The sequence below is a fragment of the Hyla sarda genome, chromosome 9 (assembly GCF_029499605.1).
Source record: "Hyla sarda isolate aHylSar1 chromosome 9, aHylSar1.hap1, whole genome shotgun sequence".
In the NCBI taxonomy this organism is placed as follows: Eukaryota; Metazoa; Chordata; class Amphibia; order Anura; family Hylidae; genus Hyla; species Hyla sarda.
Genome location: NC_079197.1, coordinates 23,380,311 through 23,401,674, shown reverse-complemented (window position 1 = coordinate 23,401,674; position 21,364 = coordinate 23,380,311). Strand labels below are relative to the sequence as shown.

The 21,364-nt window shown below is 42.7% G+C and overlaps 1 protein-coding gene and 1 long non-coding RNA gene across 2 annotated transcripts in view; one reads left to right on the top strand and one right to left on the bottom strand.

Annotated features, from left to right (window-relative positions):
• LOC130291884 (uncharacterized) overlaps window positions 1-21,364 on the top strand; it is an 88,442-nt gene that overhangs the window by 37,354 nt on the left and 29,724 nt on the right. The window contains exons 10-11 of the mRNA XM_056541317.1: window positions 2,168-2,268; window positions 2,912-3,060. Coding sequence (XP_056397292.1) covers window positions 2,168-2,268; window positions 2,912-3,060 — 250 coding nt within the window. The remainder of the gene's footprint in view (window positions 1-2,167; window positions 2,269-2,911; window positions 3,061-21,364) is intronic.
• LOC130291488 (uncharacterized) lies at window positions 9,214-9,980 on the bottom strand. Its single transcript, XR_008847949.1, has 3 exons — window positions 9,844-9,980; window positions 9,552-9,692; window positions 9,214-9,331 (listed from the first exon to the last, which is right to left on the bottom strand). It is a non-coding gene; the product is annotated as an uncharacterized LOC130291488 (long non-coding RNA).

Below are 21,364 nucleotides of genomic sequence, written 5' to 3'. Positions count from 1 at the left end.
ATAGTTTTTCACCGGAGTACTCCTTTAAACTGGGGTTTATAGATAAGCACAGATTTGGGTTTCTTCGACCAGGAAAATGTATTTTGTGGACCACAGAACCTGTTTACTTCCACTTAAAGGGGTATTCCAGGAAAAAACTTTTTTTTATATATATCAACTGGCTCCAGAAAGTTAAACAGATTTGTAAATTACTTCTATTAAAAAATCTTAATCTTTTCAGTACTTATGAGCTTCTGAAGTTAAGGTTGTTCTTTTCTGTCCAAATCCTCTCTGATGACACCTGTCTCAGGAAACGCCCAGTTTAGAAGCAAATCCCCAGAGCAAACCTCTTCTAAACTGGGCGATTCCCGAGACACGTGTCATCAGAGAGGATTTAGACAGAAAAGAACAACCTTAACTTCAGAAGCTCATAAGTACTGAAAGGATTAAGATTTTTTAATAGAAGTATTTTACAAATCTGTTTAACTTTCTGGAGCCAGTTGATATATATATAATAAAGTTTTTTCCTGGATAACCCCTTTAATTTGCAACATCAACTTTGTTGTATTATTGTACAAAAAGATAAAACATTTAATAGGTTACGTGGGAATTATCCTACAGGAAATAGATCTTAAAGATGATTAATTGGCTCCTGAGTCACCTCCAAAAAGGGTTGTCTTCTGCTGAAGCTTTGGACCACGTTACTGTGGTATAGTTTAAAGGAGATATTGGGCAAAAATAAACTAAATAAGTAGCTGCTCGCGGGGGGTCCAAGCGCTGGGACTCCCCAGCAATCTCTGGAGCGGGACCCGGTGCTCAGTAAGGAGCACAGGCTGCAGGCGGCACGCACAACATTCATTTTTATGGGAGCGCCGAAAAGACCCGAGTAGACACGCTACTCAGTGAGAGAGCTGGGACCCGTCTCAGAGATTGCAGGGGGTTCCTTATCTTATGGATAGGGGATAAGTTACTTTGCCGGAGTTCTCCTTTAAACACCTGGGGTATCCTCTATTTCTAATATTGATATCCACAAACAAAAAGAACCAATTATGTAAAATCATATATCTTTATTAAACATATATCAAAAAAAGACATACATTATAAAAAATAGAAAGAACATTAAAATATGGGCACATTAAGTGACCAAAACAGATGACTCGAGATGGTACAGGAGATACAACACTACATGGAATGCGGAGACAAAAACAGGAATATGATACAAAATGAAAAGGTACGAGAGAATAGGACTTTAAAGAGAATCAGAGAGAAATGATCATAACATAAAAAGATATCCTGTATAAATCGAGCTGGAATGCAAAACAGACAGCAGTCACCAAAAGACTATCCGCCATGCATGCTACCTCCTACCAAGTCCAACCCCAACGTACATTTCGCGTTGTGCTTCGTCAGGGGGCTCATCTCACACTGAGCTGCTTTGGGCTGTGTGTAGCAGAGTGAGGGAGGAAGTTCTCCCCTGTATGGCTTCAGATGATGTCACGCCTGCTGGGGAACGCCCCTTCCCAGTTTGTGAATCTGACTGAGCAGAAATTACAGAGCAATATCAAGGCAGACAACTAACAAATAATAAAAATAAAGGCAGGGGGTGGTTTATCATGATAGGGCAGTGAACTGGGAGGATTATAAAATGTTACAAGATAGGTACTCTTTAAATAAGCACTGGAAATTAGCGGTAGGTCTCTGTTATGTACTATTAGTGGCTGTTGCAGAGTAATACTCGACATATTGTTTTTATGGTTTAACCTTCCATTGGTTTTCTAGGTTGTCCTTATATGTCCTTGTTAGGGAAAGATTGTGTTCCCCACGAAATAACAATTCTGGGGCATATTCCCTTTGAAATCTGTGTTGTGCTGTTTCTCTGTTATTCCTCTTCCTCTTTCTGAATACATTGGTAAATTGGTGTTACTATTCACAATGGGCCCTTTCTTTCTATTGTCCAATCAGTGTTAGTTACCTGCGTCAGACTGTGTTGGAACACACACTATTGACTAGGGGAATGGACACACCATTGTCAACTTATTCTTACATTTCCTGAAGTAATACCAGAGGAATAGCACAATGCCGAGTAAAGAGTTCCCAGAATTTACTATCTACCAAGACAGCCAACACATCCTCTTTACAGATGTAAGAAGAATCGTGAGTTATATGTCATTGAATTTTTATAATTCAGGAGCCATATTCTCCCATGAGATGGATGCATTCATTACTGAAGAAAGGACGAGCTAAGGATTACCTGGTCCGTGTACCCTCTCCACCTACAAAGGAAGCCAGGTAATTGACTTAAAAGTACTCTGGTGGAAAAATGTTTCTTTTAAATCAACTGGTGCAAAAAAGTTCAACAGATTTGAATTACTTCTATTTAAAAATCGTAATCCTTCCAGTACTTATCAGCTGCTGTATGCCACAGAGGAAGTTGTGTAGTTCTTTCCAGTCTGAGCACAGTGCTCTCTGCTGACACCTCTGTCTGTGTCAGGAACTGTCCAGAGCAGGAACCAATCCCCATAGCAAACCTCTCCTGCTCTGGACAGTTCCTGGCACAGACAGAGGTGTCAGTAGAGAGCACTGTGGTCAGAAAGAAAATAACTACACAACTTCCTCTGATTTTTATATAGAAGTAATTCAAATCTGTATAACTTTCTGGCACCAATTGATTAGAAAACAATTGTCACACACAGCCTATGGGAAATGGTGGCTCTGTTTTAGGAAGAAACCCCTTTAAAGTATGAGATTAGAAAAACACATCTTCTTTCTTCCAGAAGCAATGCAACTCTTGGCCATAGGTTGTGTCTAGTTTTACAGCTTTCCTATTTACTAATATAGGACCGAGCTGCAATACCAGATTGCCTATTGTCAAGAGTGATGATATTTCGAGAAGAAACCCCTTAAGGCCTCTAACTTCCAATGTACACTTCAGTAGATACAGAAGAGATCAGATCCCTGACCAAACATCTGGAAGAGTCCTGTCCATACAACCTGACTCCAGCCGCCTGGTGGAGCTGGAACGTCCAAAAATGGGGTTCAATGGATTATATCTGACTAAGAAGAACCAAAATGGTTACTCAGGTGAGTGGATTTAAACCAGATCCATAATAAGTCAATATCAGTCTAGATACCGGAATAGTAATAAAGGGAAACTGATCTAAAAAATCCTCCATGTTTTTGGAGTTCTCTGCTATAAACATTGTGCAGATCCAGATCACCAACCTCACCAATGTCTACATCCCATCTGGTTTGAATAGTGGAAGTTATGCAAGACGTTATTGTGGGTGGTGATTTGGATTCATACAACATCCCTAAGATAACACTGCTAGATTTCCAATTCCCTAGATATATTTGATTCTGGAATAGCTGGGTGGCTACCAATATGGTTGACCTTTGCCATATGACTGCACAACAAACAAATCCAGTATGTTTGGGGATATTATTTCAATCCTGCATAACAAAGGGCGGCTCATATGGCGACTTAGCTGTCCCAGATCAGTTTTTGTCTCTACTGTGTGAGTGGCAGGATGGTAGCCATTACTATACCTGTTCACTTAGGAGCCCTCGTCCTGGTTCCATGGAAAGCGACCTACAATGTTTAAGCCACAAACTTGGCCCAGATCAATCAATGTTTGAAGGAACTTCTATTCACACGCTCACCCCAAAGGTATTGGTGTAGAACAATCAATACATTCCCTTATCCTTCGCCTTGTTATAGCATCCCCTGGTGGTAGGTATTTAGCAAACTCATGTACACAAAGGTATAGTAGGGGGTGGAGGAGAAAACTCATGTTCTTCAAAGGGGTTGTCCAGGGAGCTAAAATGGCATTACCTTTTCTCACTCACCGGAGCTCGCCTTCATCCCTTTGCTGAGCTGACATGGTCAGTTAATTTCTCATGGCTTGAAGGGGGTGGACTTTCTTCTGCAAAATTATTTGGCGATTGGCTACTGTTTGCAGACATGGTGTGGCCTGCATGTAGCTGTCACAACATGGTACCTGGCCCAGCAACATGGCCCACCCCTTCAAGTCAGGAAAAACCCCAGCAGGCGTGATGTCACTGAAGCCTGCGAGAGCTGTGCCTCACCATGCCCCGCACCCACTTCCTGAGTTTGGTTTCCTGCAAGGCCGAGGGGAGACCAAGCTAACTGTTTGACCTGTGCAGGGAACAGAAGAGAGCCACCTAGTGGCCGTTTTTTCAATCACATTAAAAATTTATAAAGGTTGGAATTTTAACAGCAAGTAAATAGCAAAGTGTCTTATAATTACATAAGGAACAATATATTGAAATATTTAGTTTGGTGACTGGTACTTTTTAAGTACATGTGGTAGCGGGGTGTGATGAGGGAAGATGTTGTTACCCTAGGGGCAGATGGAATTAACCCCTTGTATTTGTGACACCAGGGCATGGTTTAGCCTATAACCACCCGAGGGTATACCGCTGGATCCTGGGCTAGGCACGGAGGCAATAATGATTCCAACGCCAAGTTACGGACAACGGTAGCTTTACTGGGGGTAGACAGATGGTAAAGTCTATACAGTTCAGCCAGGCCCACAGTGACCAGTGACACAGAGACCTTAAGGGCTTGCAGGGACTTGTAGTAGGACTGGACAATTGAATGCAGACCATGCTGACTTGACAGATGACAGGGACTGACTTGACTTGACTCATAAAGCTGTGACTTTATCTTACTTGACTTGATGGTGGCTGCAGGACTGGACTTTGAGGTCTCCAACACTCTGGATACACACACTAGACGACTGCACTGGACCTCAGCAGAAGAGAGAGAAGAGAGAGAAGCTCCACCCAGGGCTTATATGGGGAGACTAGCAGGGAGCCCATAGGTCACTCTTGGGATCACCTGGTCACTGGTACCTCCTGGGTAATAATCACATGACATATCACATGGTACAACTCTTAAAACAACATTACATTTTATAACACTTTACATGGTAAAACATATTTACAATGGGGAAACAAGTGCAGGGGGCCTTGGGGATACTGAAGGAGGCTGCCTGACAGGACAGCAGAAGCACCGGGTAAAACCTCCCATACCGGGCCATCACATACATGCTGCAGATCCAGTTGCACAAACCAGAGCTTGCTTTCTACTAGTTCTTTAATTATGTAGACCTGCTTGGTAGTCACAAGGCAAGTTTTACATACACTATTTTTCCTTTACATTTTTATTTGGCAATAGGATCTGGTGAGGTATGATGGGCTTTGTCGCCGCTTTCCCTTTAAAACTTTCCACCTCCAGGATGGAGGGTTCTGGTAATGCGGGCCCTAAGTTCTGGCTAGGCCCAACAGCTAACAGTCCTCCTTTTGTGGTTCTTCCATGATAAAGGATAACCTTACTATAACAAGTGGTTTCTACAAGTGACTGGCACCTATGCCCAGCAGTCATGTACACATCACTACAGAAGCCAGCTGTTTCCATTTCTAGATGTCTACTAATGTACAGGGTGCGCCATTTCTATGGATACACCTTAATATAATGGGAATGGTTGGTGATATTAACTTCCTGTTTGTGACACATTAGTATATGTGAGGGGGGGAAACTTTTCAAGATGGGTGGTGACCATGGCGGCCATTTTGAAGTCGGCCATTTTGAATCCAACTTTTGTTTTTTCAATAGGAAGAGGGTCATGTGACACATCAAACTTATTGGGAATTTCCCAAGAAAAACAATGATGTGCTTGGTTGTAACGTAACTTTATTCTTTCATGAGTTATTTACAAGTTTCTGACCACTTATAAAATGTGTTCAATGTGCTGCCCATTGTGTTGGATTGTCAATGCAACCCTCTTCTCCCACTCTACACACACTGATAGCAACACTGGCAACAAGTGGCTGTTTCAACGTAGCACTACTGCGCTGGGATGTTTTTCCTGACAACCAGCTTTCAACCAACATAGGAGGTACCTACGCTAAAATGGACGACAGGAACAGGAGTTCCCACTGCCATTGCAAAGTAGAGGACAGCAGCTCCACCAACTGCAGACTCACAACTTACGAAAAATAAAAAGTTTTTAAAACAGAAACCATGACAAAAAGGTAAATTCCAGCAATAAAACATACAGTAAAGCAAAACAGTTGTAGACTTTAGAGAAGGGGTCTCAAACTGGTGGCCCTACAGATGTTGCAAAACTCCAACTCCCAGCATGCCCGGACAGCCAACGGCTGTCCGGGCATGCTGGGAGTTGAAGTTTTGCAACATCTGGAGGGCCACCAGTTTTACACCTCTGCTTTAGAGAGTCATGTGACCCATAGAGATGAGCGAACTTACAGTAAATTCGATTCGTCACGAACTTCTCGGCTCGGCGGTTGCTGACTTTTCCTACATAAATTACTTCAGCTTTTCGGTGCTCCGATGGGCTGGAAAAGGTGGATACAGTCCTAGAAAAGAGTCTCCTAGGACTGTATCCACCTTTTCCAGCCCACGGGAGCACGTGAAAGCTGAACTAATTTATGCAGGAAAAGTCATCAACTGCCGAGCCGAGAAGTTCGTGACGAATCGAATTTACTGTAAGTTCGCTCATCTCTAGTGACCCACCTACCCCTTTAATCTGCCTCAGATTTGTTTCCTATAAATGATAATAGACCTCCAACACCGCAAGAGTTAACTATATAATATGAGTCATGGGCACAAGTGGAAACTATGCCTGTTGCCCCTTAGACCCCCTTGTCATCAGCTGAACAGATGACGTCCCCCCCCTCCCTCGTGTACTGAAGCACATGCTGCAGATACTGTGGTAGCCTATGGTTGCCTAGCAACAGCAGCGGAAACAGAGATCAGGGAACATGGAGTTGAAGGACATCGCTGTAAAGTTGTATTCTGAAAGTGGTGGAAGTTTTTACTGCGTGCACCATCAAAAGGATGGCAACTTTTTGCAGAAAGGATCTCACTGTGGTCGGAATGTGGTCGCACTTGTCAGATCCCGGTCCGATCATCATTATCAATATGGCAGAAGGACCATGTGCCCTCTGGGAATAATGTTGCAAAATTATGATGAGAGTAGTAGTTTCGGATAGGCCATGTAACTGGGCGGTGTTTACATGATGTTCCTCTGTGACCCACAAACACCTGTTTAAAAATTAAGCTGTTTAGGCATGCAAAATCCAGGAATGAGACTTCAGACGCTGGGATTCTATGAAACTTAAAGGGGTACTCCGCCTCTAGACATGTTATCCCCATATCCAAAGGATTGGGAATAACATGTCTTATGGGGGGGATTGGTCCGCTGTGACCTCCGCAATCCCGGGGGGGTACAGCGATGAGGCATTCAGGCTTCCGTGTTCATGAAGGCCACAGCACCAGCGGCCGGACCCCCGCGATCAGCCATGTTAACATGTTTAGGGGTGAAGTACCCCTTTAAACTTTACTGAACTCTTTTTTACAATTCATTTCTCTTGAATACAGTGTTGAATAGTACAGCTTAGGAGTCAGCAGACTGTAGATTTGGTCACTGTCCCTTAAAATAGTGCTTTGTTAGCAGCTAAGCTGAATGTTAGAAATCTAACACGTGTTCATGAAAATGTCTTATGAAGGAATTAAAGGGGTTTTGTGGTGTTAAACTTTTTTTTTTTTTTAAAGAAAATTCTGCTCAGCTACCGACATTAAAACAAAAAACAAAACAGATTTACCTCCCGCCGCTCTCCCAGTACCTTCGGAATCATTGCTCCATCCTCCAGCATGGTCTTCTTCCTGGTTGCCGCAGTGGTGTTCTGCCTTCATCAGTAATTGGCTGAGTGGCAGCGTGATGTATTGAATCAAGGAAGTGGTTAGAAGTAAGTTGTTTTTTTTGTTCTAATCCTAGCAGCTGGACAGGATTGTTAAAAACAAGTTTAACACCATGTAACCCCTTTAAGGCTTTGTAGCTCTAGTTCTCAAGTCTAAATTTCTGTGAAAAGGATCTTCACTAGGGGCTAACCATGGTGTAGGTTTAATATAGGACTCCACTTTACTCACTCTTTTGATGACATTCTGAACAGCGCATCCAGGGAAGCCCTCTTTGACACAGACTGGCACTGATCACACTGTAGGCCTCAAATAGACCAGGAAAACTCAGACAGGCCCTTGTTCAGCTCTATCCTTTCTGGGGAAAAAAAAAACTGTCTTCTTGAAGGCTAAGAGGTTAGGTTCCAGTTCCAGCAAGAGGCTAATTTCAAACTGGTCCAGTACAAGGACAGTATAACACCTACGGCTTACCTGTCTTCAACGCTTTCTGGCCCAGGCCTCCTCCTTTGCCCATCACCAATCTGCCTCTAGGTCTGCCCTACAGGGATGTGCCCATGCACAGGGCCAGCATGCACACTTCCAACCAGCCACTTTTCAACACCACCTATATCTGTCTGCCACTCCCACTACCCCTATATTGAGCAATAAGGTTTACTTGTGTTTAATAGGGAATGTGTTCTATTGCATTCTGTACCTGGCTCTATGTAAGACCTCTGTCCATTTTTACAACTCTGCACCTGTGTTCTGTGTTGCTTCTCCTGTGAATGACCTGGACTGCTAACCATGCACCTGAGCCTACAGCAATGACCATTCTTCCTGACATTGGCCATGCCACCATGTTGCCAGACGTCTGTCCATACCTGAACTTGCTTCTGCTTGGCCCTTTGCTGCTGTGAACCAGTATATTTTAATCTGCTGGGGCAGCCATCACCCATATCAAGATCACTCTCAGAGGTAGTGACCCGAAAATCCCTAGCAGCAAAGACCAAATCCAAATTGGAAGGGATAAAGAGTGAAAACCCAAGGGGGTCAAGAGTGCCAAAAGCCAAACTGGCATCCGTGCCGGATGATTCGCAATGCGGGGCGGAGGCTCGTGACTTCACGGTTACGCCCCACTCGTGACTTCATGGCCATGCCCCCTCAATGCAAATCTATGCATTGAGGAGGCGTGGCTGTGACGTCCCGAGCGGGGTGTGACCGTGATGTCACAAGCCTTCAGCACTGCATCCGACGCTCTAAACAAACGCCGGGTGCAGCAGGGAGATCGCGGGGTCCTTCAGGGGTCTTATTCCTTATCCTTTGGATAGGGGATATGATGTCTAGGGGCGGAGTACCCCTTTATGATGCACATATGTAAAGGGACCATACACAAAGAAAGCACCAGTTGTCATGAAGCATACTTTTTATGTAAATGTTTTTTATGATAGATATTCACGTTATGGACCATCTATGTATGTACTAGATAGTTATGGGCCAGAAGTCTGTGCTGCCAGGAAAACTTGTAAAGATCTTGAATAAAGGGTTTGACTTTGAGTGCCTGGTGAACCAAGACAAATTGCTGTCCTGGACATAGCAATAAATTACCTCCAGGGACGTCTTCTAAGGAGAAGCCTAGTTAAGAGACATTGTGTAATGAGTTTGTCAATACTCTTTCATTCCATGTATCAAATTCATTACCTGCAATTGTCAGTGGTGAAGCGTCTACATGAAGACCGCACAAGATCACTCTAAAATACTACAAGACACCAGACAAAACGCTCTGTCCCTTGTGGATTTTAGGTTATAGGGAACACCCCCCCTCTTTAGAGAACACCTCTTTAGACTATTTTACCTTAAATGAACACATAGGATTTAGACTGTAGATTTAATTTCCTCTTTTTGATGGACAGGGTTTTCTCCTGTGCCCTCTGTCATTCTGTACCGTACTGAGATAACTCAGATTATCAGTTGTGATCAGAGTCCTCCATTAAAGCTGGAAATACAAATAAGATAGATGTCGGCCAAATGCTCATTCAGCTGATCCCCTCATAAACCTGAATGCTCGACTTGGTTGTAGGGCTGAAAGCAAGTTATGCCCCCGCCCCCCCACAAAAAAAGAAAAAAGAAAAAATGATTTAACATACCTGATCTGGTGATGTCAAGGTAAAGATTAGAGACTCTCATATACATTAGATGGCCGGCCATTTCCACCTAAATCGTCAGGGTTTGGCCGACACATGTCTTAAAGGGGTACTCCGCCTCTAGACATCTTATCCCCTATCCAAAGGATAGGGGATAAAATGTCTGATCGCGGGGGTCCCACAGCTGGGACCCCCATGATCTCTGTGCAGTACCTGACGTTCATTTAGAACTCTGGGTGTGGGCGGCGGGGGTCGTGATGTCACGGGATGTCACAGGGTGTGGCATGACATCACAAGGGCGCGTGGCCGTGACATCACGACCCCCGCCGCCCACACCCAGCATTCTAAACAAACGTCAAGTGCTGCACAGAGATCATGGGGGTCCCAGCTGCGGGACCCCGCGATCAGACATCTTATCCCCTATCCTTTGGATAGGGGATAAGATGTCTAGGGGCGGAGTACTTCTTTAAGACATGTGTCGCCAAACCCTGATGTGTGACAACACTGAAGACATGATCCTCTGCTACAATATAAAGTGGTGAGTGCACAGCCTGTATAGCAGTGTTTAATGTTGTGTCTCCTAAAAAAAAACTCAACACAGCCAATCGTGTGGAAATATATAAATTGGGCCCAAAGTGACAATATTGTGTTTGGCCACCATTATTTTCCAGCACTACGTTAAGCCTCTTGGGCATGGAGTTCACCAGATCTTCATAGGTGACCACTGGAGTCTTCTTCTACTCTTCCATGACAACATCACAGAACTGGTGGGTGTTAGAGACCTTGTTCTACCCCATATTCCATTTGATGATGCACAATGACCCCAAACACATCTCCAATACGACCACTGCCTTGCTAAAGAAGCTGATTGTAAAGGTGATTGACTGGCCAAGCATGTCTCCAGATCTTTGATGCTCCATAGGGTATAGGTCTGGAGACATGCTTGGCCAGTCCACTTCTTTTGCAAGGCAGCCCAGTCTCTGAAGAGAGGGGATCATGCTCTGCTTCAGTATGTCACATTACATGTTGGTATTCATAGTTCCCTCAATGACCTGTGGCTCCCCAGTGCCAGCAGCTCTCATGCAGGCCCAGACCATGATACTCCACCACCATGCTTCACTGTAGACAAGACACACTTGTCTTTGTACTCCTCACCTCCACACGCGCTTGACACCATCTGAACCAAATAAGTTTATCTTGGTCTCATCAGACCACAGGACATGGCTCCAGTAATCCATGTCCTTAGTCTGCTTGTCTTCAGCATCTTGTGTTCACCATCTTTAGAAGAGGCTTTCTTCTGGAACGACGAGCATGCAGACCAATTTGATGCAGTGTGTAGTGTATGGTCTGAGCACTGACAGGCTGAACCCCTAACCCTTCAACCTCTGCAGCAATACTGGCAGCATTCATACATCTATTTTCTAAAGGCAACCTCTGGATATGCTGGATGTGCTGAGAATGTGCATTTGACTTCTTTGGTCATCCATGGCGAGGCCTGTCATCCATGTAACCTGTCTGGTGAAACCACTGTATGGTCTTGCTAACCATGCTGCAGCTCAGCTTCAAGGTCTCATAGCTGAGACTTTGTAACACTAAAGAGTCACATGACACTGGGAAGGGAAAATGGCTAATTGGGACCAATTTGAACATTTCCACTTAGAAATGTGAGGGATGGATTCACTTATAGGAGATACTGTTTATAATGTGAGGGGTGGACTCACTTATGGGAGATATTGTATATAATGTGAGGGGTGGATTCACTTATGGGATATACTGTATATAATGTGAGGAGTGGACTCACTTATGGGATATACTGTATATAATGTGAGGGGTGGACTCACTTATGGGAGATACTGTATATAATGTGAGGGGTGGACTCACTTATGGGAGATACTGTATATAATGTGAGGGGTGGACTCACTTATGGGATATACTGTATATATAATGTGAGGGGTGGACTCACTTATGGGATATACTGTATATATAATGTGAGGGATGGGCTCACTTATGGGAGATACTGTATATAATGTGAGGGATGGGCTCACTTATGGGAGATACTGTATATAATGTGAGGGATGGGCTCACTTATGGGATATACTATATATAATGTGAGGGGTGGACTCACTTATGGGAGATACTGTATATAATGTGAGGGGTGGACTCACTTATGGGAGATACTGTATATATATATATTTATATAATGTGAGGGGTGGACTCACTTATGGGATATACCGTATATAATGTGAGGAGTGTTCTCACTTATGGGAGATACTGTATATATAATGTGAGGGGTGGACTCACTTATGGGATATACTGTATATATAATGTGAGGGGTGGACTCACTTATGGGAGATACTGTATATATAATGTGAGGGGTGGAGTCACTTATGGGATATACTGTATATATAATGTGAGGGGTGGAGTCACTTATGGGAGATACTGTATATATAATGTGAGGGGTGGACTCACTTATGGGAGATACTATATATAATGTGAGGGGTGGAGTCACTTATGGGAGATACTGTATATATAATGTGAGAGATGGACTCATTTATGGGATATACTGTATATAAAATGTGAGGGGTGGACTCACTTATGGTATATACTGTATATATAATGTGAGGGGTGGAGTCACTTATGGGAGATACTGTATATAATGTGAGGGGTGGACTCACTTATGGGAGATACTGTATATATAATGTGAGGGGTGGACTCACTTATGGGAGATACTGTATATATAATGAGAGGGGTGGAGTCACTTATGGAAGATACTGTATATATAATGTGAGGGGTGGACTCACTTATGGGAGATACTGTATATATAATGTGAGGGGTGGACTCACTTATGGGAGATACTGTATATATAATGTGAGGGGTGGACTCACTTATGGGATATACTGTATATATAATGTGAGGGGGGGACTCACTTATGGGAGATACTGTATATAATGTGAGGGGTGGACTCACTTATGGGAGATACTGTATATAATATGAGGAGTCGACTCACTTATGGGATATACTGTATATATAATGTGAGAGATGGACTCACTTATGGGAGATACTGTATATATAATGTGAGGGGTGGACTCACTTATGGGATATACTGTATATATAATGTGAGTGGTGGACTCACTTATGGGAGATACTGTATATATAATGTGAGGGGTGGACTCATTTATGGGAGATACTGTATATATAATGTGAGGGGTGGACTCACTTATGGGATATACTGTATATATAATGTGAGGAGTGGAGTCACTTATGGGAGATACTGTATATATAATGTGAGGGGTGGACTCACTTATGGGATATACTGTATATATAATGTGAGGAGTGGAGTCACTTATGGGAGATACTGTATATATAATGTGAGGGGTGGACTCACTTATGGGAGATACTGTATATATAATGTGAGGGGTGGACTCACTTATGGGATATACTGTATATATAATGTGAGGGGTGGACTCACTTATGGGATATACTGTATATATAATGTGAGGGGGGGACTCACTTATGGGAGATACTGTATATAATGTGAGGGGTGGACTCACTTATGGGAGATACTGTATAAATAATGTGAGGGGTGGACTCACTTATGGGATATACTGTATATATAATGTGAGGGGTGGACTCACTTATGGGAGATACTGTATATATATAATGTGAGGGGTGGACTCACTTATGGGATATACTGTATATAATATGAGGAGTCGACTCACTTATGGGATATACTGTATATATAATGTGAGAGATGGACTCACTTATGGGAGATACTGTATATATAATGTGAGGGGTGGACTCACTTATGGGAGATACTGTATATATATTGTGAGGGGTGGACTCACTTATGGGAGATACTATGTATATAATGTGAGGGGTGGACTCACTTATGGGAGATACTGTATATATAATGTGAGGGGTGGACTCACTTATGGGAGATACTGTATATATATTGTGAGGGGTGGACTCACTTATGGGAGATACTATGTATATAATGTGAGGGGTGGACTCACTTATGGGAGATACTGTATATATAATGTGAGGGGTGGACTCACTTATGGGAGATACTGTATATATAATGTGAGGGGTGGACTCACTTATGGGATATACTGTATATATAATGTGAGGGGTGGACTCACTTATGGGAGATACTGTATATATAATGTGAGGGGTGGACTCACTTATGGGATATACTGTATATATAATGTGAGGGGTGGACTCACTTATGGGATATACTGTATATATAATGTGAGGGGTGGAGTCACTTATGGGAGATACTGTAAATATAATGTGAGGGATGGACTCACTTATGGGATATACTGTATATATAATGTGAGGGGTGGACTCACTTATGGGAGATACTATGTATATAATGTGAGGGGTGGACTCACTTATGGGAGATACTGTATATAATGTGAGGGGTGGACTCACTTATGGGAGATACTGTATATAATATGAGGAGTGGACTCACTTATGGGAGATACTGTATATATAATGTGAGGGGTGGACTCACTTATGGGAGATACTGTATATATAATGTGAGGGGTGGAGTCACTTATGGGATATACTGTATATAATGTGAGGGGTGGAGTCACTTATGGGATATACTGTATATAATGTGAGGGGTGGACTCACTTATGGGATATACTGTATATAATGTGAGGGGTGGAGTCACTTATGGGATATACTGTATATAATGTGAGGGGGGACTCACTTATGGGAGATACTGTATATAATGTGAGAGGTGGACTCACTTATGGGAGATACTGTATATAATGTGAGGGGTGGACTCACTTATGGGATATACTGTATATAATGTGAGGGGTGGACTCACTTATGGGAGATACTGTATATAATGTGAGGGGTGTACTCACTTATGGGAGATACTGTATATATAATGTGAGGGGTGGACTCACTTATGGGAGATACTGTATATAATGTGAGGGGTGGACCCACTTATGGGATATACTGTATATATAATGTGAGGGATGGACTCACTTATGGGAGATACTGTATATATAATGTGAGGGTGGACTCACTTATGGGAGATACTGTATATAATGTGAGGGGCGGACTCACTTATGGGAGATACTGTATATATAATGTGAGGGGTGGACTCACTTATGGGAGATACTGTATATAATGTGAGAGGTGGACTCACTTATGGGATATACTGTATATATAATGTGAGGGGTGGACTCACTTATGGGAGATTCTGTATATAATGTGATGGGTGGAGTCACTTATGGGATATACTGCATATATAATGTGAGGGGTGGACTCACTTATGGGATATACTGTATATAATGTGAGGGGTGGACTCACTTATGGGATATACTGTATATATAATGTGAGGGGTGGACTCACTTATGGGAGATACTATATATGATGTGAGGGGTGGACTCACTTATGGGAGATACTGTATATATAATGTGAGGGGTGGACTCACTTATGGGAGATACTGTATATATAATGTGAGGGGTGGACTCACTTATGGGAGATACTGTATATATAATGTGAGGGGTGGAGTCACTTATGGGATATACTGTATATAATGTGAGGGGTGGAGTCACTTATGGGATATACTGTATATATAATGTGAGGGGTGGAGTCACTTATGGGATATACTGTATATAATGTGAGGGGGGACTCACTTATGGGAGATACTGTATATAATGTGAGAGGTGGACTCACTTATGGGATATACTGTATATATAATGTGAGGGGTGGACTCACTTATGGGAGATACTGTATATATAATGTGAGGGGTGGACTCACTTATGGGAGATACTGTATATATAATGTGAGGGGTGGACTCACTTATGGGAGATACTGTATATATAATGTGAGGGGTGGAGTCACTTATGGGATATACTATATATAATGTGAGGGGTGGAGTCACTTATGGGATATACTGTATATATAATGTGAGGGGTGGACTCACTTATGGGAGATACTGTATATAATGTGAGGGGTGGAGTCACTTATGGGATATACTGTATATATAATGTGAGGGGTGGACTCACTTATGGGAGATACTGTATATATAATGTGAGGGGTGGAGTCACTTATGGGAGATACTGTATATATAATGTGAGGGATGGACTCACTTATGGGAGATACTGTATATATAATGTGAGGGGTGGACTCACTTATGGGAGATACTGTATATATAATGTGAGGGGTGGAGTCACTTATGGGATATACTGTATATATAATGTGAGGGGTGGACTCACTTATGGGATATACTGTATATATAATGTGAGGGGTGGACTCACTTATGGGATATACTGTATATATAATGTGAGGGGTGGACTCACTTATGGGATATACTGTATATATAATGTGAGGGGTGGACTCACTTATGGGAGATACTGTATATATAATGTGAGGGGTGGACTCACTTATGGGATATACTGTATATATAATGTGAGGGGTGGAGTCACTTATGGGATATACTGTATATATAATGTGAGGGGTGGACTCACTTATGGGATATACTGTATATATAATGTGAGGGGTGGAGTCACTTATGGGATATACTGTATATATAATGTGAGGGGTGGACTCACTTATGGGATATACTGTATATATAATGTGAGGGGTGGACTCACTTATGGGAGATACTGTATATATAATGTGAGGGGTGGACTCACTTATGGGATATACTGTATATATAATGTGAGGGGTGGACTCACTTATGGGATATACTGTATATATAATGTGAGGGGTGGACTCACTTATGGGAGATACTGTATATATAATGTGAGGGGTGGAGTCACTTATGGGAGATACTGTATATATAATGTGAGGGGTGGAGTCACCTATGGGAGATACTGTATATATAATGTGAGGGGTGGAGTCACTTATGGGAGATACTGTATATATAATGTGAGGGGTGGAGTCACCTATGGGAGATACTGTATATATAATGTGAGGGGTGGAGTCACTTATGGGAGATACTGTATATATAATGTGAGGGGTGGAGTCACCTATGGGAGATACTGTATATAAAATGTGAGGGGTGGACTCACTTATGGGAGATACTGTATATATAATGTGAGGGGTGGAGTCACTTATGGGAGATACTGTATATATAATGTGAGGGGTGGAGTCACCTATGGGAGATACTGTATATATAATGTGAGGGGTGGACTCACTTATGGGAGGTACTGTATATATAATGTGAGGGGTGGACTCACTTATGGGAGATACTGTATATATAATGTGAGGGGTGGACTCACTTATGGGATATACTGTATATATAATGTGAGGGGTGGAGTCACTTATGGGAGATACTGTATATATAATGTGAGGGGTGGAGTCACCTATGGGAGATACTGTATATATAATGTGAGGGGTGGGCTCACTTATGGGAGATACTGTATATATAATGTGAGGGGTGGAGTCACTTATGGGAGATACTGTATATATAATGTGAGGGGTGGACTCACTTATGGGATATACTGTATATATAATGTGAGGGGTGGAGTCACCTATGGGAGATACTGTATATATAATGTGAGGGGTGGGCTCACTTATGGGAGATACTGTATATATAATGTGAGGGGTGGAGTCACTTATGGGAGATACTGTATATATAATGTGAGGGGTGGACTCACTTATGGGATATACTGTATATATAATGTGAGGGGTGGAGTCACCTATGGGAGATACTGTATATATAATGTGAGGGGTGGGCTCACTTATGGGAGATACTGTATATATAATGTGAGGGGTGGGCTTACTAATGGGAGAAACTGTATATACAGATAGATATTAGATAGATAGATATTATGGCACTTTACAGTTTGTTCATCGTATAATTATCAACAACTGGCTTTTTACATAGATTTATTACTAGAAAAGAACAAAGAAACACCGGTTGGAGATGTCCACACTGAACAGTCCATGGTTACATGCTAAGTACTAGTAGCCATTAGTACCCATAATACCCCTGTCCTGTCATTGCCTGAATCCTAAGAATTCCCAATTTGCATCATTTATTGTTTCATTCAAACTTAGCTTGTTCTGCTCACTCATTCTTAAAATACATACATTTTCTGAGCCGTACAATGCAGGTTCCCCAGGCGTAATACCTATGTAGTGCACTTGGTGGCACTGTTGTATTTCCTATTTTCCTATGGAAGTCTCTAGCCAGAACAACTCTTTCTCGCTTTGCTATCAGCAATACTTCTTCTTGTCTAGTTGGACCTATAGAATGGTCATATAGGGTAGTAAATCCTAGGACCTTCCTAAAGTTACTTTGATTATTGCAGTAAATTGTACTGATTTCCCTACCAGTTCTATATTACTGGATTTATCGGAGAATTCCATGCATCTTAAAGAGACTGATATCGCAGTTTTGCATACAAGGAGCCCTGGATATATGATTTCTGTAGGGTATATTCACCCAGACTTACAGTAAGAGATACATTGACCCAGTCTTTGCAAACAATCCCCCAAGAAGGCTACAGAACTTAGTGAAGAACACTTTCCTGGTCCTAGGGTACCACAATGTTTACTTATATGAAGGATACAAGGACTGTAGAACGTTTTCTTGCTCCTAGGGTACAACAATGTTTACTAAGGCCCCTTTGACACTATACATTCATCCTTTTTAAAGACCCGTTATAATGTTCCATTAATAAAACCATTAAAAATGGACGTTATACAGCCGTTACAAAATTTTTACATTATCCGTTTTAACCCGTCATAGCCCGTTATTAATAACAGACATTATTTTGTGACGGGAGAAAGTAACGGGGGAAATAGTGCATGCATTATTTCTTCCGTTCTTTCTCCCGTCACAAAATAATGTCCGTTATTAATAACGGGCTATGACGGGTTAAAACGGATAATATAAAAATCCCATAGACTATAATGGGATTTTGTAACAGCCGTTTAATGTCCATTTTTAGGGGTTTTGTTAACGGAACATTATAACAGGTCTTTAGAGGAGATGTCCGGTGCGGACTTTTCCATCCTGCCCGGGCTGCAAAAAAAGCAAAAACAAACTTTCACTTACCTTCCTACATTACCCTGGAGCTCCGCAACAGCTGATCAGTCAGCCGGGCTGTTTACTTCCTACTTCCCTTAGCCCGGTACGTCACACGGTGCCTCAGCCTATCACCGGCCGAGGTGGGACATCGCTGCGGCCGGTGATAGGCTGAGGCGCCGTGTGACGTACCGGGCTAAGGGAAGTAGGAATCAGACAGCCCGGCCGACTGAACAGCTGTTGCGGAGCTCTGGGGGAACGTAGGAAGGTAAGTGAAAGTTTGTTTTCTCTTTTTTTGCAGCCCGGGCAGGATGGAATAGGAAAAGTCCGCACCGGACATCTCCTTTAAAACGGATGAATTTATAGTGTGAAAGGGGCCTTATATGAAGGATACAATGAGTGTACAACTCTTTCCTGGTTCTATGGTACCACAATGTTTACTTATATAAAGGATACAATGACTGTAGAACGAAAAAACAAAACAACGTAGTCTCAAGGTGATAACAGGTGCTCAACCCCAAGTGCAATTGTGCACACATACAATGGGGCCGAGGACCTGCACCTATGGACAAGAGTGGGGTTTCAATCCTGTGGTAAATATATACAATGACATTAGCTAATCCTCAAAACTGATGTAAAAATGAGACATTAGCCAGTATATCCTTATATGAAGGACATACCTGAGCCCGCACACCACGCCAAGGTTTCTCATGTGATGCGGGACCTAACCACTAACCTTTTTTCCTGGCCAGATACATAGAACCAGGAACCAGATATACAGCAGCCTAAGGTCCAACTTGCAGACTGCTCCCCAGTCGCCTCCAGTGTGAACTAGGCACACATACAATGGGAGGGGGGAGACAGGTTACAAGCCCCACCCTTGCTGGTCTATATATAGCAGGCCTCACAGGTGAAACCCCCAACGCTACCCAATAAGATAAAAGGGCGCATTGGTATAAGCCTTAAAAGACGCTTGCCGGCTTATATTTGCATGGACATGGCTATAGCAGGAAACTCAACCCCAAGTGCAATTGTGCACCTTCGCTGGGGTGGAGGCCCTGCACTTGTCAACCGTTGCTAAGGGCGATATCCCCAGCAAAAAATGCATACAATGCAGGATGCCTGCAGACGGTCACAAGTACCACAATCACATCCTGACACCTGATAAACGTATATGTGGATGCGTACAACATGACTAACTTTAAACAAAAAAACAAAACAACGTAGTCTCAAGGTGATGTTTACTTATATAAAGGATACAATGACTGTAGAACGCTTTACTGGTTCTATGGTACCACATTGTTTACTTACATAAAGGACACAATGTTGTATTAGCTGTGTCATTGCAGTAAGTAGTACTTCTAACATGAGGTCCAAGCTCTCAGCACCAGACTGAAAAGTCTTCATGTTAAGCATTATGGGGTCTACTTCTATAAATGGGAGATCAGGTCCCAAAAAAGTCAAGGAGCACTGCAGTGTTGTTTCTTATCAGTGAAGCTGCACTTATTGGTCCCATTGGGCTTATACAATTGTTACAGGGTTGATAGGTTGTATATTAGCAAAGCGGCCCACACTACTACTTGCTATCTGCATGGCCCTACAAATGTTATTAAAAGGTGCTTGTTAACCCTTTCTATTCGTGACGCCAGGGTGAGGGCTCCTCAGTAATGCTTGTCCTACCGCCACCCTTCCCAAGAGCGATAGGGAGGTAGATAATAATAGATTGTCCACAACCGGAGAGTTTTCTGAAACAGTATTAACTTTTAGTGAAGGTTTTCTGCAAGCTTCAATAACATAACAGTCTCTAGCATAACAACGGCTTTCCTTGGAGACTGACAAAGGTTGGGACTTTAGCATTTAGAGTCTTTTAGTACTGTGCGTTGTTCCACTGGATTTAGGGGTTTAGTTGCGGTCCAGTAGTCACGCTAGCATTAGCGGGAATTTAGATTTGAACTCACGGTTTTGGTTCAGCTGAGGCCGGCAGGTTTTTGAGGCCTAGCGTGTCTTTGAAAGTTGCATAGCACCATCCTGTTGGTCCGGCATCCACGAGATCAGCAACCCAAGAGAGTGATAATTGGACGCAGCTCCCTTATATGGGCAGGGGCTGGACTAATGCTAATTGGTCCAATCTGATGTCAATCACCATTACAAAGATTTGTGGGTAACACGTGACCCAAGGACCTCCAAAGGTCCTCCAACATACCATAGAGGTTATTAGCATGGTCACATGACCGAAGGTCCTGCGACACTGAACAAGGTAAGCACTATACATTTCTATAAAATATATACTATTATTAAATATATACATATATATTATGATTAGAGATAGACTTGAGGAAAGGCGACTAGGGGCTGTCCCACCTGAGGAACCCTACCTGAACGTAGTTACTCTGACTTTGGGGACCTCTACACTATGTATGGTATGCAATACTGCAATATAGAAGCATTGCTCAGCTCACCCCGAATGCCTGGAGGGCACGGACCAGGTGCGGACCACACCAACTAGTTACCTGTCTGACCTGTTCC